The sequence below is a fragment of the Physcomitrium patens genome, chromosome 5, assembly GCF_059467195.1.
Source record: "Physcomitrium patens ecotype Gransden chromosome 5, ASM5946719v1, whole genome shotgun sequence".
Classification (NCBI taxonomy): Eukaryota; Viridiplantae; Streptophyta; class Bryopsida; order Funariales; family Funariaceae; genus Physcomitrium; species Physcomitrium patens.
In genome coordinates this window covers 16,669,706-16,696,267 of record NC_143414.1, presented here as the reverse complement: position 1 = coordinate 16,696,267, position 26,562 = coordinate 16,669,706, and the positions used below count along the sequence as shown (strand labels likewise).

Below are 26,562 nucleotides of genomic sequence, written 5' to 3'. Positions count from 1 at the left end.
CAATCCTGCATCTCTAAGTTTTTGTAATACTTGACGAACATGTATTTCATATTCTTCAACGTTCTTAGAATAGATCATGATATCATCTAGATAGCAGACGACAAAATTGTCTAAGAATTCACGAAATACATCATTCATGAGAAGTTGAAAAGCAGCTGGTGCATTCGTGAGTCCATAAGGCATGACATTATATTCGAAATGTCCATACCTGGTTCGAAACGCAGTCTTCCATTCATCTCCTTTTTTGATCCGTACTAGATTATATGCTCCTCTTAGATCTATTTTTGTATAGATCTTAGCTTGATTCAATTGGTCAAGGAGTCCTGATATCAAAGGTAATGGATACCTGTTCTTGATTGTGATCTTGTTGAGTCCTCGATAATCAACACACATTCGTAAAGATCCATCTTTTTTCTTTACGAATAGAATTGGAGCTCTTGCTGGAGATTTTGAATGGCGTATGAAATTCTTCGCTAAATTCTCGTCAATATATGTCTTGAGTTCAGCCATCTCATCTTGCGATAAACTGTAAATTGGTCCAAATGGTGGCTGAGTTCCTTCCTTGAGGTCGATTGAATAATCATATGGGCGATGCTCAGGAAGAATATCTGCATTCTTTTTCTCAAAAACGTCTTGATACTCCTGATATTGACTTGGAATGCCACTTGAAGTCTTTACGTTTTCAGAATTAGGTGCAGCATAAATAGCAAAAGTTGATCCTTCTTTTGCTGCGTGTATAAATGCTTTTGCACCTATCAGTACGGGTTTTACTATACTAGACTTATAATTTTTTACTTGGTTGGTAGAACTATTAATAACGCTTTGGGAAAAGTCAAGTTTACGCGAATTCCAATCTATTCGAGGGTTATATTTTTCTAGCCAGGATAAACCTAAAATAACTGGATTGGACGGGGATTTAATTATGTTAAAAGCTATGTAGCTATCATGACCATCTATTGTTACTTTTATAGGATGAGTTTCATGAGTGACATCTCCAGAAGACAAGGGACGACCATCTATGACTTCTACATGTACTGGTTTAGGTTTCTGTACAAAAGGTATTTTACGACTTTTAACAAATTGTTCATCTAAAAAACATGCTGAGGCTCCCGAATCTAATAAAGCAGAGGCTTTGTAATTCTTAGGTCCTAAATATAAGTCTATTATAAAACAAGGAGAGGGTTCTGAGGAGAGGATAGGACCTTTATTAGGAATTGTACAAGGTTCCAGCTGCATGGTCCCTATTGTAGCTGGACGAATCCATTTTCCGACATGTTGTTTTCTTTGACCGTGGTACCCCTCATTTTATAGTTGCGTCGTTTCTTTGGACAATATTGAGTAGTGTGCTTAGGTTCTCCGTAATATAAACATAATCCTTCTTGACGACGACGAATCTTTTCTTGCTCAGTTAGGGGTTTAAAACGTATCGCATCAATTTGCATGTCTTCTACTTCCGAATGTACGTTTGGCAAAGATGTTGATGTTGCCATTGAGTAATAACGTTGAGGTTCCCGTGAATGATTCTCGGATCAAAATTTGAAAAGTCGATTATCACATTTTACCGCAAAATCGATTGCTTGACTCAAAGTTTGAGGATCAGGTAAGTTGAGCATCAATTTCTTTACTTCGTATTGCAATCCATAAAAAAATTGACTGATGAGTGCAGCATCATCCCACTTGATGTCAATTGCAAGTTGTCGAAATTGTGAAGCATACACTGTTACTGAGCAATTTTCTTGTTGCAGAATTCGGATCTTATTTGTTGCAACACGAGTTGCATCGTGTTCACCATACATAGATCAAAACTCTGCCAAAAAAGCTTCTAAATTGTCCAATATTGGATTTCGTTGTTCAAGAAAAGACGAAAACCACGATAATGCAGAACCAGAAAGTAGAGTGCCAATAAACCTGACTTATGATCCTGGAGTTGGATAGCTTTGCGGTTGAAGTTCAATTACCAATTGTACTTGATTGATAAACCCTCGAAACTTAGATCTCATACCATCAAATTTCTCAGGTAAGGTAATTCTTGGTTCTCTAGTGCTTACAGGGTGTTGTACAATTGAAGAAGGAACGTGATTTGTTGTAGATGTTGAAGCAGCTCCAATCATCTCTATATTCCTACTTTCTGCTATTCTTGTTCTTTCATGTATTGGTGAATTGAGTTGATGCATCGCAAGCATTAACTCCCTCATTTGCTCTTGTATTTGTGCCATTGCACTCTTCATTTCAACAAGCTCTGCCATAATGACACTAAGAAAAAAAATTTGTTTGATACTGCTCAAGACAAAAGAAAAGAAAGACTTGATAACAAAGAAGATACTAAGAACAATATCAGTTTAGAAGTGGGTAATCCGCAAACTTCTAATACGCTTATGTCTTGTCTAGAGAAAGGGGTAATCCACTCTCACTCAAGAAAAATAAAGCTCTGATATTGTAAGTGTACTCTTGTCAATCTGTCAAGGACAAAGACTCGATGAGGGAAAATATACACAAAAAGGCTATCTCGATATAATAAGTCAAAATATAAACAAGTAGGTATATGAAAAAGAAACTGGAATGGCTATTGCCACAAGACAAGAAACTAAAGACTCTTGAACCTCGACTAGAAGCAAGAAAGGAGTTGACAAGAGTGAAGAAGCCTTCACTCTTGTCTCTATATATACTATCTAACTAAGGGCTACGTGGCGACGTTCTATAGGACCTCCACTATGTGTTGACTTTGTAGGACACATGCCTTGACTTACAAGGCAAGTTTTTCTACGTGTGGGCCACATAGTTAGCTTGATCTTCAAGCTAACAACATGTGTGGCACATGGCCAACAGGTTGACCACGTTTCTAATCCAAAAAGTCAATTAAAGACACCTATGAAGTCAAAGCAGCGTCTAGGAAGTTTTTAGGAAGCTTCTATATTAAATATTATAGAATTAACTTACTTTTATCTACTTTTACTTACTTCTACCTATTTCTATATGTAATTATTAGCTTACATGATTATGGCCGTGACAACATTTTGGATACAATAAGACTTTTGAACTAATAGCAAGAGATTTTTGGTGGCTTTAAATGTAAAAATAAATTAAATAATTTTTAAAATTATAAGATATTTGTTCAAGATCAATAATTCTTCATCATCAACTTTATAGACTTTTTTAGCCATTATCTATTCCAAAACAATTATAGTCTTCTGTTTCTATGGATTTTATTGTAGATCTTTTAGTTTCAAGTTTTGTATGATTTTATATTTATGATAGTAGATTATTTTAATAATATGGCATATTTTATATTATATATAAAATATATTATAAGTAAAAAAATAGCTAAGTTTTTTTTTTACAATATCTATTGCTATCATAGATTACTTAAAGATATTATATCAAATAAGTAGATTCAATTTGTATCAAGATTTTAAAGAATCCTTTTTAAGATTCTAAAGATAGATATAAAACTCTCTTTGGCTTTTCATCTTTAAATTAATGGACAAATAGAATGGATGAATGAAGTTATAGAATAGTACTTGAAAAGTATTATCAATTGTCATTTAGATGATTTGACAAGTCTTTTTCCATTGGCAGAGTTTGCATATAATAATTTGATATATTTTCTATTTAACAAATATCTTTCTTTGTCAACTACAATTAGTATCCATGACTTGATATTTTTGACTTTTCAAAATTTGATAATCCTACAACAAAAGATTTGGTGAATTATTTGTCAAAGCTACATACAACAATAAAGGCGCAGTTAAAAGAAGCTCAAGAATGACAAAAGATCAATACACATGCCTATTACAAGGAACAACCACAATTCAATATAGGCAGCAAGATATGTCTATTTTATTACAATATCAAGACTATTTTTCCGTATGATAAGTTGGACTATTATAGGCTTGGACCTTTTTCCTATTTGTGAACAACTCAATCTTGTTGTTTATTGATTATATCTATCAAAGTCTATAAAGATCTATCTTGTATTCTATAAGTCTTTTATTGAGCCATATAAGATAGTGAATATCTCAAGAAAGAAACAAATGCCACTTCTTCCTATAAAAGTGAATAATAATCAAAAATTTGAAGAGGAAGAAGTTTTAGATTCAAAGCAATGCCAAAATAGATTAAAATATCTTATTCATTGAGAGAGATATGATATTAATAAATATATATGGAAAATAAGAAAGAATCTTATAAATATAATAAAAAAAATTGAAGTATTTCATTGACAATATCTATCAAAATCAAGATGAAAAATAATAAATCTTTGCTATAAAAGAAATAAAATTTAAAAAAGATAGAATTCTACCTTCTATTCTTGTTTGTAATTTTTGTGTATTTTTTATACTAAAGAAATGGAAAATTAACAACCAATAGATTCGACTCAAGAGCTATGACTTGCTGATTTATTGGATGAGACATTATAATCATCACAACCTTTAAGACAATGTACTCGAGATGAAGATCCTCAAGAATGACATGTCTTTCTTCAAATAGATGGTATCACGACCTTAGAAGAGACTTCCAATGTTTGGTCATTATATTAGATGTGGAAACAACTTCTAATAGTGTTCCAAATATTTTAATTGTAAAGAGTTACAAAGGCTTCAATAACAATCAAATAACAAGGTGGTCTTCTTCTCTTGGTATATATCAAAGACATACAATTCAAAGAAAGAAATCCTCAATACACTCTTATATCACTCAAAAGGACTAAAAATTCACTCAAAGATGATATAATATAAAACTAGAATGGCTATTGTTAAAGACAAAAAGTCTAAAAAGTCTTGAAAGAAGACTAAGAACTAGAAAGGCATTGATAAGGATGAAGAAGGCTTCACTCTTGCCTCCATATATACTCTTAACTATGAGCTACGTGGCAATATTCTATAGAACTTTCAAAATGTGTTGACTTTGCAAGACATATATCTTAACTTGGAAGGCAAGTTCTTTATATTTATACCACATAGTTAGCTTGTTCTACAAACCATAAATATGTGATTAATTTATTGACCAAGTTTCTATCCTATCATTCAACTACAAACACATGTAAAGTCAAAACAACGTCTATGAAGCTTTTAAGAAGCTTTTCTAGAAAATATTATGAAATAAATCTACTTTTATCTATTTCTATTTAATCATATAGATAAATATTATAGTAAATATGTATGTTTATGACAGTATGAGACACTATAAATGGCTCAGAGGACCTATCAACCATCTTCAAAGAAAACAATAATCAAAGTATGTTGCAAATATAATTTGATGCATCTTGAATTTCTTTAACATTTGATGATTGCTTCTCATGGAACCCATTTGTAGAAAGAGGAGTAATATCATGGACATGTATATTTACTCTAATATTTATCTATATGATTAAATATAAATAAATAGAAATAAATTTATTTCATAATATTTTCTAAAAAAGCTTGTTAGAAGCTTTATAGACATTCTTTTGACTTTATATGTGTTTATAGTTGATTAATAGGTTAGAAACTTGATCAACAAATTAATCATATATTAATAGCTTATAAACTAAGCTATCTATGTGACACATATAGAAAACTTGCCTTACAAATTAAGATATGTATTTTACAAAGTCAACATGTTTTGGAGGTCCTATAAGATATTGCCACATAGCTCTTAATTAAAGGTATATATGGAGGCATGAGTAAAGCCTTTTTTATTCTTATCAATGCCTTTCTTCTTGCTAGTCTTATTTCAATATTTTTTTTGTCTTCTTGCCTTTTGCAATAGCCATTCTAGTTTAATACTATATCATCTTTGAGTGATTTTCTTGTATTTTTGAATGACACAAGAGTGTATTGACATTTTAGTTCTTTGAGGTTCATGTCGTTGATAATTTGTTAGATTTTAAATATAATATACTAAAATTTATTGTATCAAATAGTATTTTATTAATATTTTATTTATTATTAATTTAAAAATTATAGTTTGAAATATTATATTTTGTAATCTTTAATTTAGTCTTTATTTTTTAATTTTTTAATTTATATATATTTATATATATATATATATATATCTTTTATATTATATAATTTTTTATATTTCAAGTTAATATAAAAAATTACCATAATTTTAACAATTTAATTTATTTTTTAAATTTTCTACTATAATTTTATTAACTTTTGATAGTAAATTTTGATAATAATGATACTAAATACATATATTTATAAATAATATAGAATATAAATATAAAAATAAAATACATAATACATAATATGTTTCTATTACATAAATTAAATAAATTTTATTTTTTATAAGAATCTAATTAAATCTAAAAATAGATAAAATAAATTATTATAATCCTAAAAATATAAATATCTTCATAGTTTTTATTTAAATAAGATCAAATCCAATATTTTATATATAAATTGGCTAAGAATTTAATTATGTCAATGGACATGTAATATAAGATGTGATTAATAAGTAGTATGTAATACTTAAAGCTAGAGAAAAGACTTCAATTTTTTTTTTTTTTTTTTGTCTAATCCCTAAATTTTGTTGAAATTTGGTATAGAGAATTATTTTGCATATTCTAATGGCACCTTATATTTCAACTTTGTCCATGACATAGATCTTTACATAATTTATAAATCCTAACTAACCTAACTAACCTTGAGTTGTCAAATTTTGGCATATTTTTGTACATATGGACAAAAACATCCAAATTATATCATCAAAATAATATAAAATACAACAAGCATATGCACTCTTAATAATTTTCAAGGAAACACTTCCCTATTAAATAGTCACATCCTTTTAACCTGAATTCCAAGTAGATTATTTCTCTCAATTGCTTCTTCCAATCTAACATTTCAACTATACATAATACATAATTCACTATGGCAGGGCTGCTTAGAATCTAGCACCCACTTACAAACAATGAGCGAATGAATGAATAGATGAATGAATGGCGCTGTGAAAGCTATTCGTTGCTGACATGGACCAGATGAGGCTTCGTCAGCATTGACGTGGCAGAACCTCCACTCCAGATCAGCCCCGGAAGCCCAGACGACGTGGCGTCCGACCGCCACATCGATTCAGCCATCCACACAGTTACATCTGTCCACATTTACATTCACATCCATCAATTAATTTATTCATCCACAGAGTTAGGGATTATCTCATTCCAAGGCTCGTCCTGTGGATCGTCAGGAATGTTGGTTCCCAGCGGGTGTGTTTGTGAGTGTGTGTGAGTGTGGGTTGTTACGAGTAATCTGCCCCTCGATGCTGTCTCTTGCCCTGCCAGGCCTCTCTCTCTGTCTCTATCTGTCCACGCCACGGTTTTCCTCAACACCCGATTTTCTTCCCGGAAGTGTTTTTGTCATTTGATTTGGTTATTTGTAGGGGATACTCGGAAATTAGGGTTTGATCATTTTATGTGGATCACGTGAATCTACGAAGCTTGAATCGTGTCGCAAATTCGGAAGGACTCTCGATTCTTTGGGTTGTGGGTTTGAGGGGTTGGGTTGGCTTAGGGTTCGGTGGGTTGGTTGGTTATTTGGTTGAGCTGGCTGGTGGTGGGTGAGGATTTGCTGTTGGGGCAGGTGAGGTTTTGGGCGAAGCAGAATTTGGAAAGATTTGGAAGGAGGTGGAGTATTCTGAGAAGGAAGAGGGAATTCTCTTTGGGGGTTGGTTTTAACGGGACATACTGGTGACGTCTTCGCGATATTTTATGAGCTTCTTAATTGTACTATGATTCTCGATTGCAATCGATTGAAATTTGGGGGAGAAGAGGTTTCTCTCTGATTATGGCGTGGCGTCTATTGATGCATGAGGTTAGTTTTGGAAAATTCGTATTTGCGAATTGTAGAGGCTTCTCTTGGTTGTTTTGAAGGGTCTATGTCCCATGGGATGTTGTGCTTTGCTGATGAATAATTAGGTTAGGTAGTTTCTGCTCCGCTGCTTACTGGGCATTGGATTTGATTATCCTTCTGAATCTAAACAAAGGTATATGGATTAGTGTATGATGATTTGATGATGTAATTGAATCGTATTTTATTTAGGTTACATGACTCTTTGTGTTTTGGCACTCCATCATGAGGATCACACCTCTAAGTATGAACACCTTTAGATGGACCTTGAATTTAGTAATTTTTTTGTTTCAGGGTAGTCATGTTTCAAAGCAGTTGGCGACATCGAATGCACTGGCAGGCTTGGGGAGCCACTTGAAGTTATCATTGTATCAACTTCGTTTGCAAGCCATCAGTATTGAAAATGAAGGTGATTGCATTTCATGATTTATCGCTTTGGAAGATTTTTGGTCATGAAGTGCAGCGGTGTATTTAACATAGTTTGGTTTTTGAAACAAGAGTTACAGGGTGAAGAGCTCTGACTGGGGTTTCCGACTGTCTCTCGCCTCTATTACGGGCTGATAGGCGTTCTTAGTAGCATTTCACAGCGACTAGATCGTGTGCCTTTTTGCTGGTGAAGTAGCTCTTGTAGTTGTCTTCCGTTATATGAAGGCAATCTAAATCTCTTTTCACAGCCGGATTACTTTCAATATTATTATTAGATTAGGTTTTCTTCTCGAATTTTTAAAGCTGATATCAACTCATACTAACTGTCTAATAAATACCTTCAAATATCTCTGGGTTGCCTTTTTAGGTGTTGATGTGTTTAAGCTTGCGGTGATTGTGCATTGAGGATCTGTCTGCTGCACAGTTTGGGAGTTCAGAAAGAGCAACGCTCACACACTAGCTTCAGTTCCATACATCCCCCCAACTGCAGTGGGGTGTGCTGTTTATGGAATTAGACAGCCCATTTTGTGTTTTTGGTTGACGGGATGGTTTATTCGTTTTGCGCAGGCCGTAGATTGTTGGGTTGTCAAAGGAGACAAATGTCTAGCTACACCAGTAATTATGCTCGGAGGTTAGAACACGCAGAAGGTGGAAGTAAATTGGGTTCTGAGGACAAGCAAGTTAGTCTCTTGAAGCAATTGAATAAGGTAGACCCGGAAAGTGTCATTCAATGGTTTGAGAGTCGTCCTTCTTCACATCACAGCTCTGCTGCAATGGCAGAGTACGTGAAGGCTCTGGTGAAGGTTGATAGGCTCGACGAGAGCGCTCTCCTAAGAACTCTGCAACAAGGCAAGTATTTACATTTTTCGAACTTCTGGGTAGCTTTTATTTACAATTTCTTTTATCATAGCTAGCCCATTAATTTGTGTGCTGGTGGCAGTTCGGCTGTGAAATTACATACAGGGTCATTTATTCTTCACTACCAAGGAATATCATGTCCGGTGACGTCTGAGTGCAATTAACCTTAGATATTTTAAAGCTTTGGTCTCTTTAACTTTTGAAGCTTTTATCTTATGTTCTATTACTGTTGTTCCTTAATCTCATAGTTTGTTTTGGCTGTCCGTAGACCTGGATCATTATTCCTCTTGTGCCTTACATTGCTGGTCTTCTGGGTGAGCAGGAGCAGCAATCGCTGGCAATGGAATGAGATCTGAAACCAGCATGAACGTGGCATCAACTGCAGCTCCTGTTTTAGGTAGTGCAGGTGTGATGACAAAAGAGGGGTTGTTAGGTACTCCACAAGCTCCTATCCACATGGTCACTGCAGAGGGTGGGCTTAAAGTGCAAGCTTGGCGAACATTACGTACCTTGGCCCTTGGTTTCTTGCTGATATCAGGGGTTGGAGCTTTGATTGAAGATCGTGGTATTGGAAAAGGTGGATTTCTGCACATTTTTGTCGCCGCTCACAAATATAATTTGTATCTTTCTGAGGTATTCCGTTTCTTCTTTTTATTTATTTAGAGATGGATTCTAGTGAGTAAAATGTCACCAGGATTGAGTGTCTCATGTAAACATTGTCGTGGTCTCAGGTCTGGGCTTGAATGAAGAGGTACAGCCAAGCATGGAGTCAAGTACCAAGTTCAGTGATGTCAAAGGCGTGGATGAAGCCAAAGCCGAACTTGAAGAAATCGTTCACTATTTACGTGACCCTCAGGTATATTTTAGTACACTCATGGATGTAGTAGCATGTGGTTACTTCCTTTGTGGATAGTGTGCGTTGTAGTTGTGTGTCGAAGAGACTAATTCTTTGTCACTGTTGCATGCAGAGGTTTACAAGTTTGGGTGGTAAGTTACCAAAGGGAGTACTATTGGTTGGGCCGCCTGGTACGGGGAAGACTATGCTGGCTAGAGCTATAGCTGGGGAGGCAGGAGTTCCATTTTTCTATTGTAGTGGAAGTGAATTTGAAGAAATGTTTGTAGGTGTTGGTGCGCGACGAGTACGGGACCTATTTTCTGCAGCTAAAAAACGGTAATGATTATCCCCCTCTGTTTTATTTTTATTCAGACTTGTAGTAAGGAAAGCGTGCTGTGTATTTTTGTATGCGGTCTTGTATGATCATGATTTTTTCATTTGGCATCATTTGTTCATCCATTTGACTTTATTGCAATTCTTCTTGACGCACAGTTCATTTCATTGTCTAATTGATTTTCGACAAGAGAATACAGCGTAAACAGCAGATTTGCATACCAATCCAGATTAGCATATGCGTTTCTAATTACGTTAATCATGGTTTGTTGCAGGGCACCGTGCATTATATTCATGGATGAGATAGATGCAATTGGAGGAAGCAGAAATCCCAAAGATCAGCAATATATGAAGATGACTTTGAATCAGCTGCTGGTAGAGTTAGATGGTTTTAAGCAGAATGAGGGTATAATTGTTGTTGCTGCAACAAATTTTCCCGAATCTCTTGACAAAGCATTGGTACGACCAGGTCGATTTGATCGGCATGTTGTGGTCCCTAATCCCGATGTTGAAGGACGTCGCCAAATCCTGGAAGTGCACATGAGCAAGGTGCTACATTGTTCGCAATGTCATTCTTTTTCCATAATATATCTCCCTAGTTTGTTTGTGCTTGTAAATATATATGATTTTCTACTGTTTTCTGGTTTACTAATTCAATTGACGTTGGGAGAAAAAGGTGTTGCTTATAAGAAGTGCACAGTATAGATAACCATTTGACGTCGACGCAATTTAAGTTCAGACTGTAGCGCCGTTAGTTTCCGGAGTAATTAGAGTTTTATTATTAAATGTTCTTTTCTCCTGAAAAATGGATTGCAGGTGCCAAAATCTGGAGATGTTGACTTGTCCATCATTGCTCGTGGAACCCCTGGATTTTCTGGCGCCGACTTGGCCAACCTTATCAATGTAGCAGCTTTGAAGGCTGCCATGGACGGGAAGAAGGATGTAAGCATGACAGATTTGGAGTTTGCCAAAGACAAAATTATGATGGGGAGCGAACGTAAGTCTGCAGTCATATCTGAGGAGTCTAGGCGACTCACTGCATATCATGAAGGGGGTCATGCACTTGTTGCCATATTCACTGAGAGTGCTTTACCAGTTCACAAGGTCACTATTGTACCACGAGGAATGGCGCTTGGTATGGTCACTCAGCTCCCTGACAAAGATGAAACTAGTTTCTCACGTAAGCAGATGCTTGCACGTTTGGATGTATGCATGGGTGGACGCGTTGCAGAGGAACTTGTGTTCGGAGAAGGAGAGGTATTTGATGTTCTTATCTTTTCATGGTCTTTCCTTTGCAATCTATATGTGTTCATTTCTGTTAACTATTTCTCTATGTTCTTCCCCTTAGGCGCGAATTTTTGCAATCAGTTATAATTATGTATCTGGGCACTGCCGTTGGTGGTAGATATTATGTATTGTCTATCGATGCGCAGACTGCAATTATTCTGTAGCCGAACATTGTATATGTTGCTAGTGATTAGAAGAGGCAACAGACTTGAATTATCTAAGAAGCGAGTTACTGCTTTGCAACAGGTTACATCTGGCGCTTCTTCAGATATTGTGCGAGCAACCAAACTAGCTCGAGAAATGGTTACCAAGTATGGAATGAGCAAAGCAGTAGGTGTGGTTGCCCACAATTATGAGGATGATGGTAAATCAATGAGCACGGAGACCAGGCTGCTTGTTGAAAGCGAAGTCCGTGAGCTCCTACAGACTGCTTACGAAAATGCAAAAAGAATACTTAGTACTCATCAACGCGAGCTTCATACTCTAGCCGCTACTCTCTTGGAACGTGAAACTATGACTGCTGTAGAAATCAAAACGTTATTGGCGCAAGTGAAGGAGCAAGCTAATAGAGCTAATATTCCACTCTTTAGTCCTCAGCAAATTGTACCAACAACCACTGCACAGGTTGCCCAGGCAGCAGCAGCTAATGCGGCAGCTGCGGTGGCAGCCGCTGCCTCAGCAAAAACGAAATCTGCCGCTCCTGCTGGGACTTGATATTTGAATTAGTATTGCATCGCTGCGTAACTTTGAAACCAATTTGCCGCTCACCTGCATAGTTTATCAGGATATATTGTGTGCTGCAAGGGTCAAGAATCTCCCTGAACTTCAGGTTCTCTGCACAGTGTGAGACGTCCACTGATGGTGATGGCGGCTAAACTCGGCTTGCTTCTCAGCATGTACGGAATTTCGTCTATTTGATAACTAGGGTGTAATTAGTTTGACGCTGTACATGTCTGTTAAGTTCGCAGTTATTGGTTTTCACAAGACATATCAGCCCAACTGGAAGACAACGAATAATTGCTGTTAGTCCTATGTTGAATATGGATCTTGTGTGAGGCGTGGTTAATTTTTACATGATTATGTACTCTAGAATACTCAATTCAACATTTCTTGTTGGAATTGTCTGCAGATCTGTGAAAGAGCACAAGATTGCTGAATCATTTTGTTATCAAGCATTCCGGTTCTTACATAGCTATTTCTTTACACTTATTACATTTGTCTCAATGACAAAACCTGCATAGGTACTTGTTTGAGCTTTCATCAAAGATTTTATAAACTTTCAATGCTACCAAATTCAGTGTGAGCCCAAGTTATCGTGTAATCTCTGTAACAATCTTTGCATTATGATATGTGATTGTGCATGCCACCTGAACAATTGGCAGGAAAAGCCATGAGTGAAACCTGCAACACCACTGGCAAACTGCAGGTACTATCTTCACATTCCTATTGCTGCAATGGTTAAGACCAGAGCTACCCTACCTCCACCTCCAGTGGAAACCTATCTGCCAGACTGTTCCTTACAAAATACTGTGGAGTATCATAGGTGTGGGCTTGAAAGTGTTGTAAATACTGAAATTTGTAAAGCTATGGATACTTGGGGAATTCTATGTGCATATATATATATATATGTATATGTATATAGAGTGTGAGAGAGAAATCTGAATAATTAGAGTGGAAACTAGGAATTAAAACTCTCCTGATTATAATCGCCCGCGGCATATCCACGGAGCGCTCTGTTCTCTTTCTCACGTTCCCCAATGGCTGTAAAACAGATTCAATAATATAGGTGCATTAAGGCTAGAATATATGCATCATGATCAGACAAGCTTCACTACCTGCTAGCAGTCGGATGGTACAAGTTTTGGCGTCAGGTTCTGTTGCCACAGGTCAAGACTTGTGAACTAGAATCGCTGTCTATTGCCATCTTCGGAAGCTGACGATGATGCTGGTTTTAGAAGCCACTGTTTGGACATCTTCACTCCGTTTCCTGCGGCATGTCGCTGGAGTAAATGGCCCTTATACTCCTCCCAAGTGAACGACGGCCGGAACTTCAAAGGGTCATTAGCTGTGATAAGCTGCCCCGGTATCTCAATCGCTGCTTTCATTGGAGGTGATGCAAAGTACACCATCGATAACCGAGCTGCTGATTCGTTCACCACAGCCCGATGCTCCACACTTCGGAACCGTCCATTTGTCCAAGCCTGAAGGAATTCGGCAGCAGCACACGATAAGAATGGGCTGCAGTCTCTAGACTAAAACAACGCTTGAGTACATTCGTTTTGCAAGTTGCACCACGACTACATACCATGTTCGAATAAGAATACCTTACCCACGATGGGCCAGAACCCAATGGTCTAGGTCCGAGGAAGTAACAAATATGTGAGTAAAGCAATAAAAACAGCTAAACTTTCAACACTTGAAGCACAACTGGATCCCAAATATTTGATCAGTGCCCTCGAAAACATTCTCTTGGGCTTCTTTCGTGAATCAGAACAACACGCAAATATTCACCCTGTTCAGAGTGTTGTGATCGTATTTCTCTTGCCATTGAGGATCAGGTGTCGTCAAAGAGAAAAGACGGTGACTTATGGGACTTAAGGGGCCGGAGTTAATGCTTCTCGAAGTTGCACACGAACGAACGGCTCCATGCATTGAACTGCGAGAGATCGATTAGAAGTGCCAAGGCAGGATCAGGTGACTAATATAAGGGAGAAAAGAACAGGATAATCCGTACCATGGTGATACAGAACCACGAGAGCATCGACACATGCAGTCGCTCGGGAAGCAGCGGGGTGTGAATCGAAGGAAAGTAGCCCTCAAATAGGAACACACAAGGCCAGCGCTGCGCCAAAGTATCCTGAGCTAGCCAAAAAAAACTATCCTCCAGAATTGCATTGAACCTTCACTTCATATTCAAAAATATATTCTCACAGATTCCTTATCCACTAAAGCTTGCTAAGATCTCCGTTATAAAAATATCTCGCCACTTCCGATGCTCACGACAGTGAAGCAGACACTCCCCATAATTGAGCAGTTGGACATACGGTGCCTTGCCAAATTCGGCACTTCCAATTTCTAAACTTTGCCATCTCCCTCTTTGTGCGAGCTTATACGTGACGTCAAGCTCTAACGTGGATACCGAAAAGGTATTTTGACTTCTTCACTCGGCGGGTGTCTAACTAAAGGTTGATTCTCCAACGATAATGCCGGGAGTGATCTGCATGTCGCTATTTTAAAACAATAACTTATTTTTCGGTGTAAAGGTGTAAGCCACTCATTGTTCAAAATGAAAAGGAAAGAAGAAAAATGATATTAACCCGTCGAATATCATCTAGCATACGGAGCACCGAGAAATTCTTCACGCCAGCAAGATTACTACGAACTATATGCACGAAAAAGTAAAAAAACACACCCTGGCAACAAACACGTCATCACCTGGAGCTAAGGAGTATTTACATGCCACAAGTAACAAATTTCAGAGTTCAGTCAGGTGTGAGGTAATTGCTACAGTGATGCACATGCCAGCATTGAATCACGTGCAGGTCCCACTCCATTTAAGAAAGCAAGTCAGAGCAACTGAAGCTCATCCTTCGCAAGAAGATAGATTGATGCACAGGAGAGACTTCACAAAAGCCGGAGATTATAGAAAAAGGTGGCGATATCAAGGGGGTGTTAGACACAAGTTACAAGAGGTACTGAGAACTTACCTCAAAAGTGTCGCCGATATTAACGATGAGCATGTCAGGTTTCGGCTGCACAGAGATCCAAGTGTCGTTCCGGAGAACCTGCAATCCGCCCACTTCGCATTGACTTAATATCGTTAACAGGTTGGGATCTGTGTGCGCTCCGAGACCCAAAGTGAGGGACGAAAGAGGACAAGGAGGGTAGTAGTTCATGCGGGCGATGCAGTCGCCAGCGGTACCACCGAAGGGCTTGGTGAAGGTGTCTTCGGCAATGCCTAGCCCGATTGCACAAAGCTCCAGTATTTTCCTGGCAAGCTTATCCAACCGGCTGTTATATACCTCTATAGTATTACTGCACAACACATGCACATGAGCAACGTCAGAAATTCTCGGTAATCGATTTCGGAAGGTGTTGACGCAGTTTGGCGTTCAAAGGTAATTTTAATGTGAAATCTTGTTTGCTTCACTCGTGACAACATGTGCCAATGCACGTGATCGGAACGTCTTGAAGGCATTAGTTCGTTTTCGTTATGAAATTATCATGCTTCAAAACAAGGAAGCAAAGCAGGCACATCGTCGCCACATGCGATGGAATTCAAGGAGCTAAAAGTTTACATGAACTCTTCGGCATCGGAGGGGCAAAACACCTTCTCCATGGGCTCGCGAATCTCACAAGCAGGGCTCCAGCGGCACTGAAAACGATCGATCCAGGGCTTGCCAGCGTAGTAAAATCCGCTTTCGACGCCATACCCGAATCCTTCGTACTTGCTGGAGCTTGGAACTACCCCTTTCTCCTTTTGCTCTAGTGGCATCTCAAAGAATTTGAGCGCTTGGTTCTGCATTCTCTTGATGATCTCCGCGGAAACCCCATGATTAGTTACTAGCACAAATCCCCATTCCGAAAACGTTTTTGCTAGCACTTCCGCCGTCTTCTGTCGCTGTTCCGCGTCCCCGGTTCGAAAATCTGATAGATCGACACAGGGTAGCTCCTGAGCCAAATGGAAATCGTCATGAGGAACGGAGGGCCATTGGTCCTTCGGCCAGATGAACTCCGATAAGCCAGATGTGGCGCCTCGCAGAAGTTTGGATTTCACAACCTCGGGACGCAACCCCGAGTAATTGTCGCTTAGTCCTCGAGCCAGTGTGCTAGGTTGTATCAAGTCATTCGAAGTTTCCTGCATGAATGCTTTCGTAGCGACAGGATTCATGGGTTGGGCCACTGGCGTGTTCGTGCAACGGAATCAACACTTCGCTCAAGATCTCGTGATCGATTCAGCCTACGTACACTATCAACTCCCGCTCACAATCTACATGCAAGAAAATTCAGCTAGATTAACTAAGTAGCTAACTTAAACCTTCCCCGAACAACTAAATAACAAGTATAAACCAATGACTTTCGTGACTTGGATGTGAATCAAATTCAATCTGAGAATCTATTGCTACATATGAATGCAGGAATGTTCACAATTATTTTTCCTAAGGGTTTCAGCGAGTGACTGCAAGGTGAGTGATTACACAAAGCCCAGAAACTGTAGGAGTTCTACGGAAGATTCAGGACGTCTCAAGCTCTCTCCAGAGAATAAGACACAGTAAACAAAGAAGTTGCAGTAAGTCCGATTTCTAATTATCCAAGCATCTCCGGTGTCTTAAAGTAAAAATATGCAATAGTGATCTGTTGTAGATGGGTTGGAGTCAGGACTACGATCTAACACACCAGATAATGAGTATCCTTCGGAGACTCAAGTGACAACCGACGTACAGGACGTCCTGGAAAGAAGTTCGAAATGATCAGGAGGTCGAAGAGAGCGACTCTGCTCAGGTTGCGTTGCGAATCAGAAGAATCATACTGCGCTTGTGGAATGCACAGAGAAGATTTTCAGTGAACCACGAGCAAAAGGTAAGCCCAACACAATAAAATATTAAAACTAAAAAAAACTCGCGCTGACTTCAATCACTTCCCCGTTCACACCGACACGAAACGGTACAGAACGTGCTCCCTCTCGGAATCCAGCCACAAGCTGGATTGCTAAGTGAACCCTTTCTCTTCTGTTCCCCTTGCAAGTTTTCACTTGACTGTCGAGGACTGCAGCTACCTTCCAACTCGCAACACGACAAGAATGGGAACAGTCACTTAGTCCAGCTGGTGTTGGCAATCACTCAAGGTAAAGGATGCTTTTACGAACTGAGCTTGGATGGCATCACACACGCACACACACAGTATCCCAGCTTCTGTGTGATGTATGTGGATGTGGCACAGGCTGCTTCTGATCCAATCGATGATCAACTGCAGGCCCAGGAACTGTTCATCATACAATCTGCAGCGATGTGGAGGGTGGAGGAGTTTGCGACGGGACCAGTGTTGGTGGATATGATACTTGAATCCTTTTAAAGCCGCTGCGCTGCTCGATCGCCTAGCATAGAAGTGGGGCCGCCGGTGGTGGCCAGGATAGGAAAAGAAAAAGAAAAGCACTTGGATTTGTTGAACTTGCGCTCAAAATTGCCCGAAGTGGATGAAAACCAGAGAATTAAATATTGATGATCTATGTTGCCGACTAGATGAGCTGGCGAAGGTCCACAATAGCTGCTAGGGATTGTCAATCTGTCCATGCTGGCAAACGAAGCAGCAAATCGATGCACTCTTGCAGCAGCTTGTTAAGCGCTAGCGGCAAGAGGAAGAGATGATGGGAAGGCAACTCGTCATGCATCTACGCATGTATGGAGGTTACTAGTTTGTGATGTCATTGCAAATTCGACATGTCGTGGCACCCTGACTTTTCATGGCAATTGAGACAAAGGAAGATATGAAATCCCTACTTTGAGTAGATGAATCGAAGAATAGCTCCGGAACCTTCGATCGTGTATTATCGTTTATAAAAAAAATATCTTTTTACACCATGCCATGTCATAACAAAAGTTGTATTTCAACGTGAACCTATATGAAGGTCCAGCCACATTTGGCCTTGTGGCACGGCAAAAAAGTAAGAGGGAAATATGAGTAGAAACTTGTTCAACATGATGACATACCCGATGCCGTGACCTGAAGAGTTCCACGGCTGCACTACAATGAATACTGAACAACTCAAATTCAGTACTCTTGAGAGAGGTTAAAAATTTCATTGTCTAACCTTTCATCGCTTATTTCTCACCTGTCTTGTCGGAATTGGCCTGATACCTAGTCTTGTGTGACCGGGCCACGATTCATAACACTAATTCCAAAAATAATCTCCAGATGTGATTTACAATGAGCTTGTCGGTAAATGAAGTCACATTTTTATCATTCTGAGTTGCAGGCTTTGTTTAGAATGCAAATTGCAAAGCGAAACACGAAAAGTCTAGTGAAGTTGATTCATGAACAGTTGTAAATCATGTTTATCCTTAAGTTTACTGGTAGAAATACCCAATCCTGCAGGCAGAAGTTTCAATCCACTTGTAATGCCCGTCTTACCTAGATCAAATTAATTTAACACAGATTTGTTCCCCGGATGCTGTTACATGAGGAGCAACCACACGCAAGACCCTGTCTCAGGCTATCTACCCGTGGTCCAGAGCTCCATTCCAGAAAACAACCTTATTTAATTATCTAACAAACAGGGGACATGAAAGGTACGAGAATCACAAACACCCACGCATTATACATAACAGTCATGTGCACAACGACCAAAGCTGCTTTCATCGACTTCATTCAGTCTGTGACGCAGCGTGGGACCGAGGTCAAATGCTTACGATATGAAACCCGGCGGACGCACGCCTCACGGAGTCAGCTCGTGAGCAAGGCCAGGTACATCCCCATGCAACTTGTGGTGGTGGGCACAAGTGTAATCGACGGAGAGCAATTTCCATACTTCCTCCGTGCCAAGACACGAGTTGAAAACCTCGGGCTAGCTTCGGCGCCGCAATGCGCTGCAAGTTAGGTAGGATCCGTCACTGACCGCATCAGCTGCATCACTGACCATGATTTGATTCAGCCGTGCCGGAGGACGCCAGGAAGAAAGGCACTCCAGTTTGCAGAGATCAGATTGTCTAGACAAAGCTTCAAAGCAATGGCGACCACCCCTTCAACTCCATTCAGGATTCCAATGTAGATGCTCTCAAGGTTACCGCGCTCCCATACCCTTTCGTCCCGAGCGATCAGCCTTACGGTGGCGCTTATCGGCGCTGATCGGAGCTGATGGGAGCTCGATATCGATCGCCGAACATTCAAAAACCCCTTGAGCGCACAACTTTTCTGAACTGTTGGTTTGTTTTAAAAGCTGATTAACTGTAGAACAAATAATGTATTAGGGTAGATCGATGAGATTATCAATTGCTTATTAATGCTCCTTCGTGAGATTATCCATTAGTGAAGATTCGTGTACGTTGTGACTCAATATGGATTCCGCAACAATCTCTCTACTCATTTGTCCATGTGATAGATATGTGCCACGCTCAATTAATAAATGATGGACACATTTATACAAAACCCTAGGTAATTAATAGCTATACTATATGCGATGCCACACTACTTGTCGTCGGTGAGAATGGACCTATTTGTCGTCCCCACCTACTGTAAATGCGCTGTCGAGTTATCATTGGTTTTGTCGTCCTTCTTTGGTACTTTCCTTGTTCATTCTTTTCTTTTATTTCACCGCCAATTCTTTCCCTCTTGCTTTCTTTCTTTGTTGTGGCCTTATTTTTGGTTCTTTCATGTGCGTGCGTTTCAAAGTTGGACGATGGCGAATGGAAGTATTTGTACGAGTTCTTGGTCGTAACTTTCCACTTGCGATGAACTTTAACGTTACAATGTCTATCTATATTAATATTTTAAATGGAGACTAAGATCTATGATACGTCCGTAAAATTCTTTTAGAAATGCATTGCTTTATGTAAATGCAAATCGTAATATTCGGTGGAATTTAGAAACGCATCTTCAGTTCTGAGTAAACAATCTCATATATATACCGATTTCTCTTTATTGTTGTTTTACTAGAGCGTTATGAATTAGTCCATACATTTGTTCACGAAATGTAGAGAATAATCACAGTTTTCCAAATATAAAAAATCAGACCAGATCTTGTGATTTCAAATTATTATAATTACCTCTTGATTGAAATTTTCTAATTTTTAGTTTCGAAATACCTTTCATTAATCAAATAATTTGAAAGAAAATGCTGCGAAAATGACTGTAGATCATCAATAACTACAGAATATGTCTTGTACGCTGCACAATGAACGAGTAAGGAAAATATTATTCATGTTTTGCTTTTGACATGTAAAAATTGTGCACAACATTACACCAATGAGACTGCGGCACCAGATCAAATCCTACGAAAAATGTCGAATCTAACTCTCATTCCTTCACATATTGAATATCCGTTTTTCAAGATTTCAAGTATCATATCAACTGTACTTTCTTCACCATCGACTCTTGTGATAAACCAAAATAGTCAATCACAACAACACCTTCAACAACCCTTGAAAAAATAACTAAATGTCACGTAACAGAAAGACGTTCGGACCTATCTACCATTACACGATTAGCCGCTCCTTTCAAATCGTACCAAATAATTTATCTAAATCCATCCAAGTGTTCCCACATTGCACCTACAAATTCTACACATCACCTTCACAGCACTTGAAAAAAACATTAAGAATAAATAATAAAATAATAAAATAAAATTATAGTAAAAATTAAAGAAAAAAATTATGGATATACCTCCAGCAATGTGAACGAATCAGAGATATCCTCAACTTCTCAACAGGAACGAATCAGGATGCGAAGGCTACTAGCCAAGACGGAGGTCGGAGGCGGCGGAGTTAGGAATCAAAAGGAAGCTGCGAGGCAAGGCGAGGTGAAAAGCATGAGGCGCAGCTGCTATAGGGGCACAGGAGGGGGAGAAGTACAAGTACCTCTCCACTTGGACCAGCAAGCGAAGAGGAGAAGCAAGAGCAGGTGACGACGAGACGAGAGTGGGAAGACGCAAAAGAGCATTGGCAACAACACAAAAAATGAGGGAGACTTTACTTTTGCTGTACCCACCTTTGATTAGCTGATAGCTTGACCAACTCGACACCCTGACTGACTCGATGCCCTGGATGACTTGATACCCTGCCTTATACACCGTCGTTACTCCTATGTCTTGTGATCACAAAAATAACCATCTAAATGTCATCGCTTTTTTATAATTATAGAATTAATAAAAAATTAGAAATTTTCAATTAAGAGGTAATTACTACTATTAGTATTTAGTATTAAATATCATATCTCTACTATTAATATTTAGTATTAAATATCATATTTCTACTGTTAATATTCAGTATTAAATATTATATTTAATACTACTATTATAATAAACTAATCGTATCATTATAAGTTAAATTTCAATATATAAATATTTGAAATTGAAAATACAAAAATAATTTAAATAAAAAATTATTATATTTTTTATATTTTAATCTGAATAAAATATGTGGGCTCTCAATTTAATTTTTATCTATAATGTTAAAATATCAAATATAAGAACATTTCATAAATATTTCATAATTTCAACTTTTGTCTGTTTATTTATTTATATTCACATGTGCTATGTAACAAATTCTACACTCATTATTGAATTCTCAAAATATATATATATATATATATATATATATATATATAATGTATTTTAATTCATTACAACACATGGTTTTTTTTATTTTAATCCTATTGACTATTTCAATTCAGGTCAAAGACATATTTCTATTTAAGGTTAAGATTGTGAGATAGAAATACTATATTTAAAGAATTCGCTATATTTAGTAGTATACAACCTTCTTATTCGCCATTTTGTGTGATTTTATAATCTTGAAAAAATTTCATAGGGTTTTTTGAAACGAAAATGATATTACAAGATATTTCAAAACTATACTTGTTTATTAGTAATTATTGTATTAAAAACTCACAGGTAAGCACACAACTACTTCATTAGCTTGTGAATGTAAAACCATGATTAGCAAGAATATTCCACTAATATCTATTCTAATTTGTATTTATGAAAGTTTTTACAATGACTTGTAGAAATCAATTTTTTTTCTATACTATTTTATATAATGTCTTTTAATATTATAAAGATTAATTTTTACATTTATTATTTTTTGTACAAACATTCAGAAATTTCAAATTGAATTTTTTGATATGACCATAGATAGTCTTTAAAAATAAAAATAAAAAACATGAAATATTTTTACTTTTAGAGTATTTTAAAATCTCCCTAAAAACATTTAGGAATTTATTTCAAATGACATAAATATCAGTTGTATTAAAAAATGAATAAATATTGTTGGGTTTTTATATTTTATTAATCATAAAAATTAACACTAAACTAGATAAATATAGAATAATTTTTATAATTACTAAAGTCATGTCTATATAAAAATATATATGTACTGTTAAGTATCTTTATAAGTTTTTTATAATACAAGTATTCAAATATTGTTAGTATACCATTAAAACTTCTAAACTTTTCTTTTTAATAACTTTTAAAGTTCATTTTGATAATAAAAAAATTTAATAATATTTATTTTCTAAATATTTTGAATGTTCTCTAATTTTTTAATTATATAAATAAAATTAATATTAAAAATTACTTTATAATTCTATGCTAACAATAAGACTTTGACTAAGGATTCTTCTATAACACTCTTGGTATTTTGAGAATATTAAATTTGAAGTATTTTAAGAATTTTCACTTAGAAGAAAAGATAAGAGTCAAAAGATTTTCAAAGTTTAGATTTTTAAAAATTAAGAAGCTTTACATAATTATCTTTATATTTAGAAAATTTGAATTTAAAGTCCTAAAAGAAAAAGATAAGGTGGCATGCTTGTTCTTTTTTACATTTTAGGAATAGGTTTCTCTTAAAAATTGTGGTAGATTTTTCTTTAAATAGCAGTTTAATATAAATTTGAAAATCGTAGAAAAAAATTTATTCAAAGTATGTATATAAAATAAGAAATTATTTTTTATTGTATTATTTATAATTAGTAGAATTAAAAAATTAGTTTATAATTTTAATAAAAATTATAAAATAATTTATTTAAATATTTATTACTTATACTGATTTCAAAGACCAAGTCATTTGGAGAGAGTTTTTTTTCATTAAACAAGAGAATTTTACGAGGCTTTTGTACTAAGGCATTACAAAAAAGACCTTGAGTACAAAGACCTCTTAAACATAATTAATGTCAAATTAGACAAGAATACTAGTACGCTCTTAATTATTTTATATTTGAAAATTTATGTATTTGAATAATTTTAGCTATATGAAGATTTTAAAAATATATATTATTTCTTCATTTTCTTTAAAAAAATTGTATAATTTAAATTTTAAGTAATAATTTCATTTAGCTAAATTCTTGAATCCTAGTAAGTGCCAAACCAACATATTTGTTGTTTAAACAATATATCAGTTTGTCTAATTTAATTAAATAACATTAGAAAAAAAAATAAAGTTTATATTCAAGAATCTTTTTTGTAAATATACTTATAAACCTAAAAAATTTCAAAATTTCAAAAAAGTAATAAATATATAAATATGTAATAGTTTCCATAAAAAATATGTTTAAAAATTTTAAAAATAAAAAAATGAAGAAGAATTATACATCAAATAGGAGCTTTGATATAATAATTATTTTATTTTAACTATAAAAACTTTATATTATAAATACAGAGTATTAGCATTGAATTTTATATTTATTTTTATGAGCTTTAACGAAAAATTCAATTACTTGAATGTATTTTAAGAATAATTATAACAAAATAATAATAAATAATGAATTATTTGAATTTATTAAAACACATATTTTTATATATTAGAGATAATTTAATAAGAAAAGAAGAAAATATTAATTTCTTCTTTAGAAATGTTTGAAATTAAATTATCTCAAATACATAAAATTTTGGTTTAATTGTTCAAATAAATTTAATATTTTTCTGCTTAAATATTTTTTGATATATTTTAAAATTCAATTATTATCCATATAGTAATAACATATAATTATTTTATTAAAAATGATTAGATATAGATCACAGTATACTATAGCCACTATAAAGTTTAAATATTAAATAGTTTGTATAAAAATTTTAAACATCGTCTAATTTTTTAAATGTAATGTATAAAAAAGTTAAATAAGATAATAGAAGAAATATAGTACCTTAGAATATAGTAGAAAATTTATATCTGGATGCAAGGAAGTGTATTAATTCTTAAGATTTTGATTATAAACATGTCAGATTTACTTTAATTTATTTTTTTTATTAAATTTCGTATAGATTTAATAATTTTTTGTTTTAATAATTTAAATTAGTAGTAGATAATATTTTCGTCAGTAAAATAATTTAGAAATTAAAAATAGGTAAGTTATGATCATCAAATATAATATTTAATACAAATTTGAATAGGTGTTTATTCAAAATTTTAGATTTATCGAAATATATATTTTAAAAATAATTATTATAGATTTTTATTCTTAGTTTTACTGTTACCTAGGTTTATTTTTTTCCTATGAATGAAATAATTTTAATATTGTATGTTAAAGAAAGAAAAAAGGTCCACTAAAGAAAATACTACTGAATTTTGAAATATATACTGTAAGATATAGTTACAAAGAAACGAAAAATAAAATTTTATGATGTATTTCAAGACTTTCTGTAACATTTTTGATATTATACTATTTTATAATATATTCTTATTAATCTATTTGGTGACACAATTGGTAGTGATTAAGATATATTGACATTAATGATATATATATATATATATATATATATATATAATTTAAAATTTATAATATTTTAAATAAATACCTTGGTCAATAATATAGACAATAATTTGAATACTATTTTTTAAATTTTAGATACTATTTGATGGTATAGAATAAAACAATTACATAAATAGAAAAGATCTTGGTGCATTTTATAATGTCAGTATTGTATATCCAAGAACATTTTTTTAAATAGGATATTTCAGGAAAATAATTGGTGCATATGTTTATATTATTTATTATATAAATTCTTATCATCTAAATTTTAAATTTATTTTACATAAAAAATCATTGATATTTCATATTAAAAATAACTTAAAATATAATTTTTTAATCTAGTCTTATTAAAATATGCCAATTTATTTATGGTCTTCAGTTGATAAGATCAAAGTATATTTTATATGAAAAAAATGGATAGTTTTATTCTTTTTATCTACTTTGTAATACATGTTTGAGAAATTATGCAATAAAGGGTTTTTGGCACTAAAATCCTTCTTTAGTTAATAAATTCAAAACAAATATATATATATATATATATATATTCATAAACTAAATATTTATAAAAGTGTAAGATTTTTTATAATATATGTCAACATATATGTATTTAAATAAGAATATAAATTAGTTTCCTATAAGTTAATGCTTATATATGTATATTTGAAAAATATATAGATTATTTGAAATAGTCCATACTTAGTAGTTGTGTTATTCTTTTATAATTAAAAATAATAACCTTGGTAGTTGATAGTTTATTCTTATTAGGTAAATTAAAAGAAGACTTAATTCCTAAAACATTATTAGACATATTTTTTATGATTCGGGTTTTTTAAAATTAAAAATATTAAAAAAATTATTTAATATATTTTTAGTAAGATACTATATAATTCTAAATTAAATGTTAGTGATGATTTTATTTTTTTATTTTTTATCTCTTGATAAATCCATAATTATTGACGTAGCATTAGTTGAATTATGTGATACTATCAAAAATTTATAATTTCTACATAATTTTGATGTAGGTGTATTGACTAATAACATAATATATTAGAACTATAATTATTTTTTTGTCAAAGAAAACAGGTTTTAATATACATTATAATGTAGTATAAATATATATTTTGTTAAATTCATCTTTTGTTAATATTTCTTATATTTTAAAATAAATAATTAGTTATTTATGATATATAATTTTATAAATGGTCTAAAAATTTCTTTATAAAAAACTCTATATAATCAATTAAAAACTTCATTTATAACTTGTTAGTAAAAACATTTATGGGTCTTTTGTTTTGAAGAAGAAAAAATGTAAAATAAAGCACTTAAAATATAATATATTATAACTATTAAAATATTTATAAAAAATATATTTTTTAATTACCAAAAATAAATAAGAAGAAATATATATTATAAATTAAAAATTAAATTTATATTATATTATTTCTAAATTATAAGATATAAATTGCAAGAGATGATATAAACTTCAAAGTTATTTTTTTATACTTAAGCGATAAATCTCCATTGTTATCTTATAACACA

General features: G+C 34.5%; 2 protein-coding genes across 4 annotated transcripts; one reads left to right on the top strand and one right to left on the bottom strand.

Annotated features, from left to right (window-relative positions):
- The first annotated feature begins 7,180 nt into the window (after window positions 1-7,180).
- LOC112282414 (ATP-dependent zinc metalloprotease FTSH 5, mitochondrial) lies at window positions 7,181-12,861 on the top strand. Of its 2 annotated transcripts, XR_002969895.3 has the most exons (10): window positions 7,181-7,793; window positions 8,124-8,238; window positions 8,823-9,104; window positions 9,436-9,690; window positions 9,845-9,969; window positions 10,082-10,284; window positions 10,557-10,830; window positions 11,098-11,538; window positions 11,815-12,464; window positions 12,698-12,861. XR_002969895.3 is itself a non-coding variant. In XM_024519960.3 (9 exons), exons 1-9 carry the CDS (start codon window positions 7,767-7,769, stop codon window positions 12,280-12,282), a joined length of 2,190 nt encoding a protein of 729 aa, XP_024375728.1. In that variant the 5' UTR covers window positions 7,181-7,766; the 3' UTR covers window positions 12,283-12,696. The 2 variants fall into 2 exon arrangements, 1 of the variants encoding a protein (XP_024375728.1); XM_024519960.3 differs by lacking the exon at window positions 12,698-12,861 and having other exon boundaries at window positions 11,815-12,696.
- A 17-nt stretch (window positions 12,862-12,878) lies between these two features.
- Window positions 12,879-17,082, bottom strand: LOC112282416 (gibberellin 2-beta-dioxygenase 8). Of its 2 annotated transcripts, none has more exons than XM_024519961.3 (3): window positions 15,867-17,082; window positions 15,276-15,603; window positions 12,879-13,769 (listed from the first exon to the last, which is right to left on the bottom strand). In XM_024519961.3, the coding sequence occupies exons 1-3, from the start codon at window positions 16,457-16,459 to the stop codon at window positions 13,470-13,472; spliced, it is 1,221 nt and encodes a 406-aa protein (XP_024375729.1). In that variant the 5' UTR covers window positions 16,460-17,082; the 3' UTR covers window positions 12,879-13,469. The 2 variants fall into 2 exon arrangements, with proteins under 2 accessions (XP_024375729.1, XP_024375730.1); XM_024519962.3 differs by lacking the exon at window positions 12,879-13,769 and adding an exon at window positions 14,609-14,785 and having other exon boundaries at window positions 15,867-17,034.
- Between the last annotated feature and the right edge of the window lie 9,480 nt (window positions 17,083-26,562).

Coding starts and splice junctions, on each gene's coding strand:
- LOC112282414 (XM_024519960.3), top strand. CDS start 7,767: ATGGCGTGGCGTCTATTGATGCATGAG. Junction 7,794..8,123: donor GGCGTCTATTGATGCATGAG/GTTAGTTTTGGA, acceptor TTTTTGTTTCAG/GGTAGTCATGTTTCAAAGCA. Junction 8,239..8,822: donor CATCAGTATTGAAAATGAAG/GTGATTGCATTT, acceptor CGTTTTGCGCAG/GCCGTAGATTGTTGGGTTGT.
- LOC112282416 (XM_024519961.3), bottom strand. CDS start 16,459: ATGAATCCTGTCGCTACGAAAGCATTCATGCAGGAAACTTCGAATGAC. Junction 15,604..15,866: donor TCCGATGCCGAAGAGTTCAT/GTAAACTTTTAG, acceptor TGTGTTGTGCAG/TAATACTATAGAGGTATATA. Junction 13,770..15,275: donor ATATCGGCGACACTTTTGAG/GTAAGTTCTCAG, acceptor GAATTCCTTCAG/GCTTGGACAAATGGACGGTT.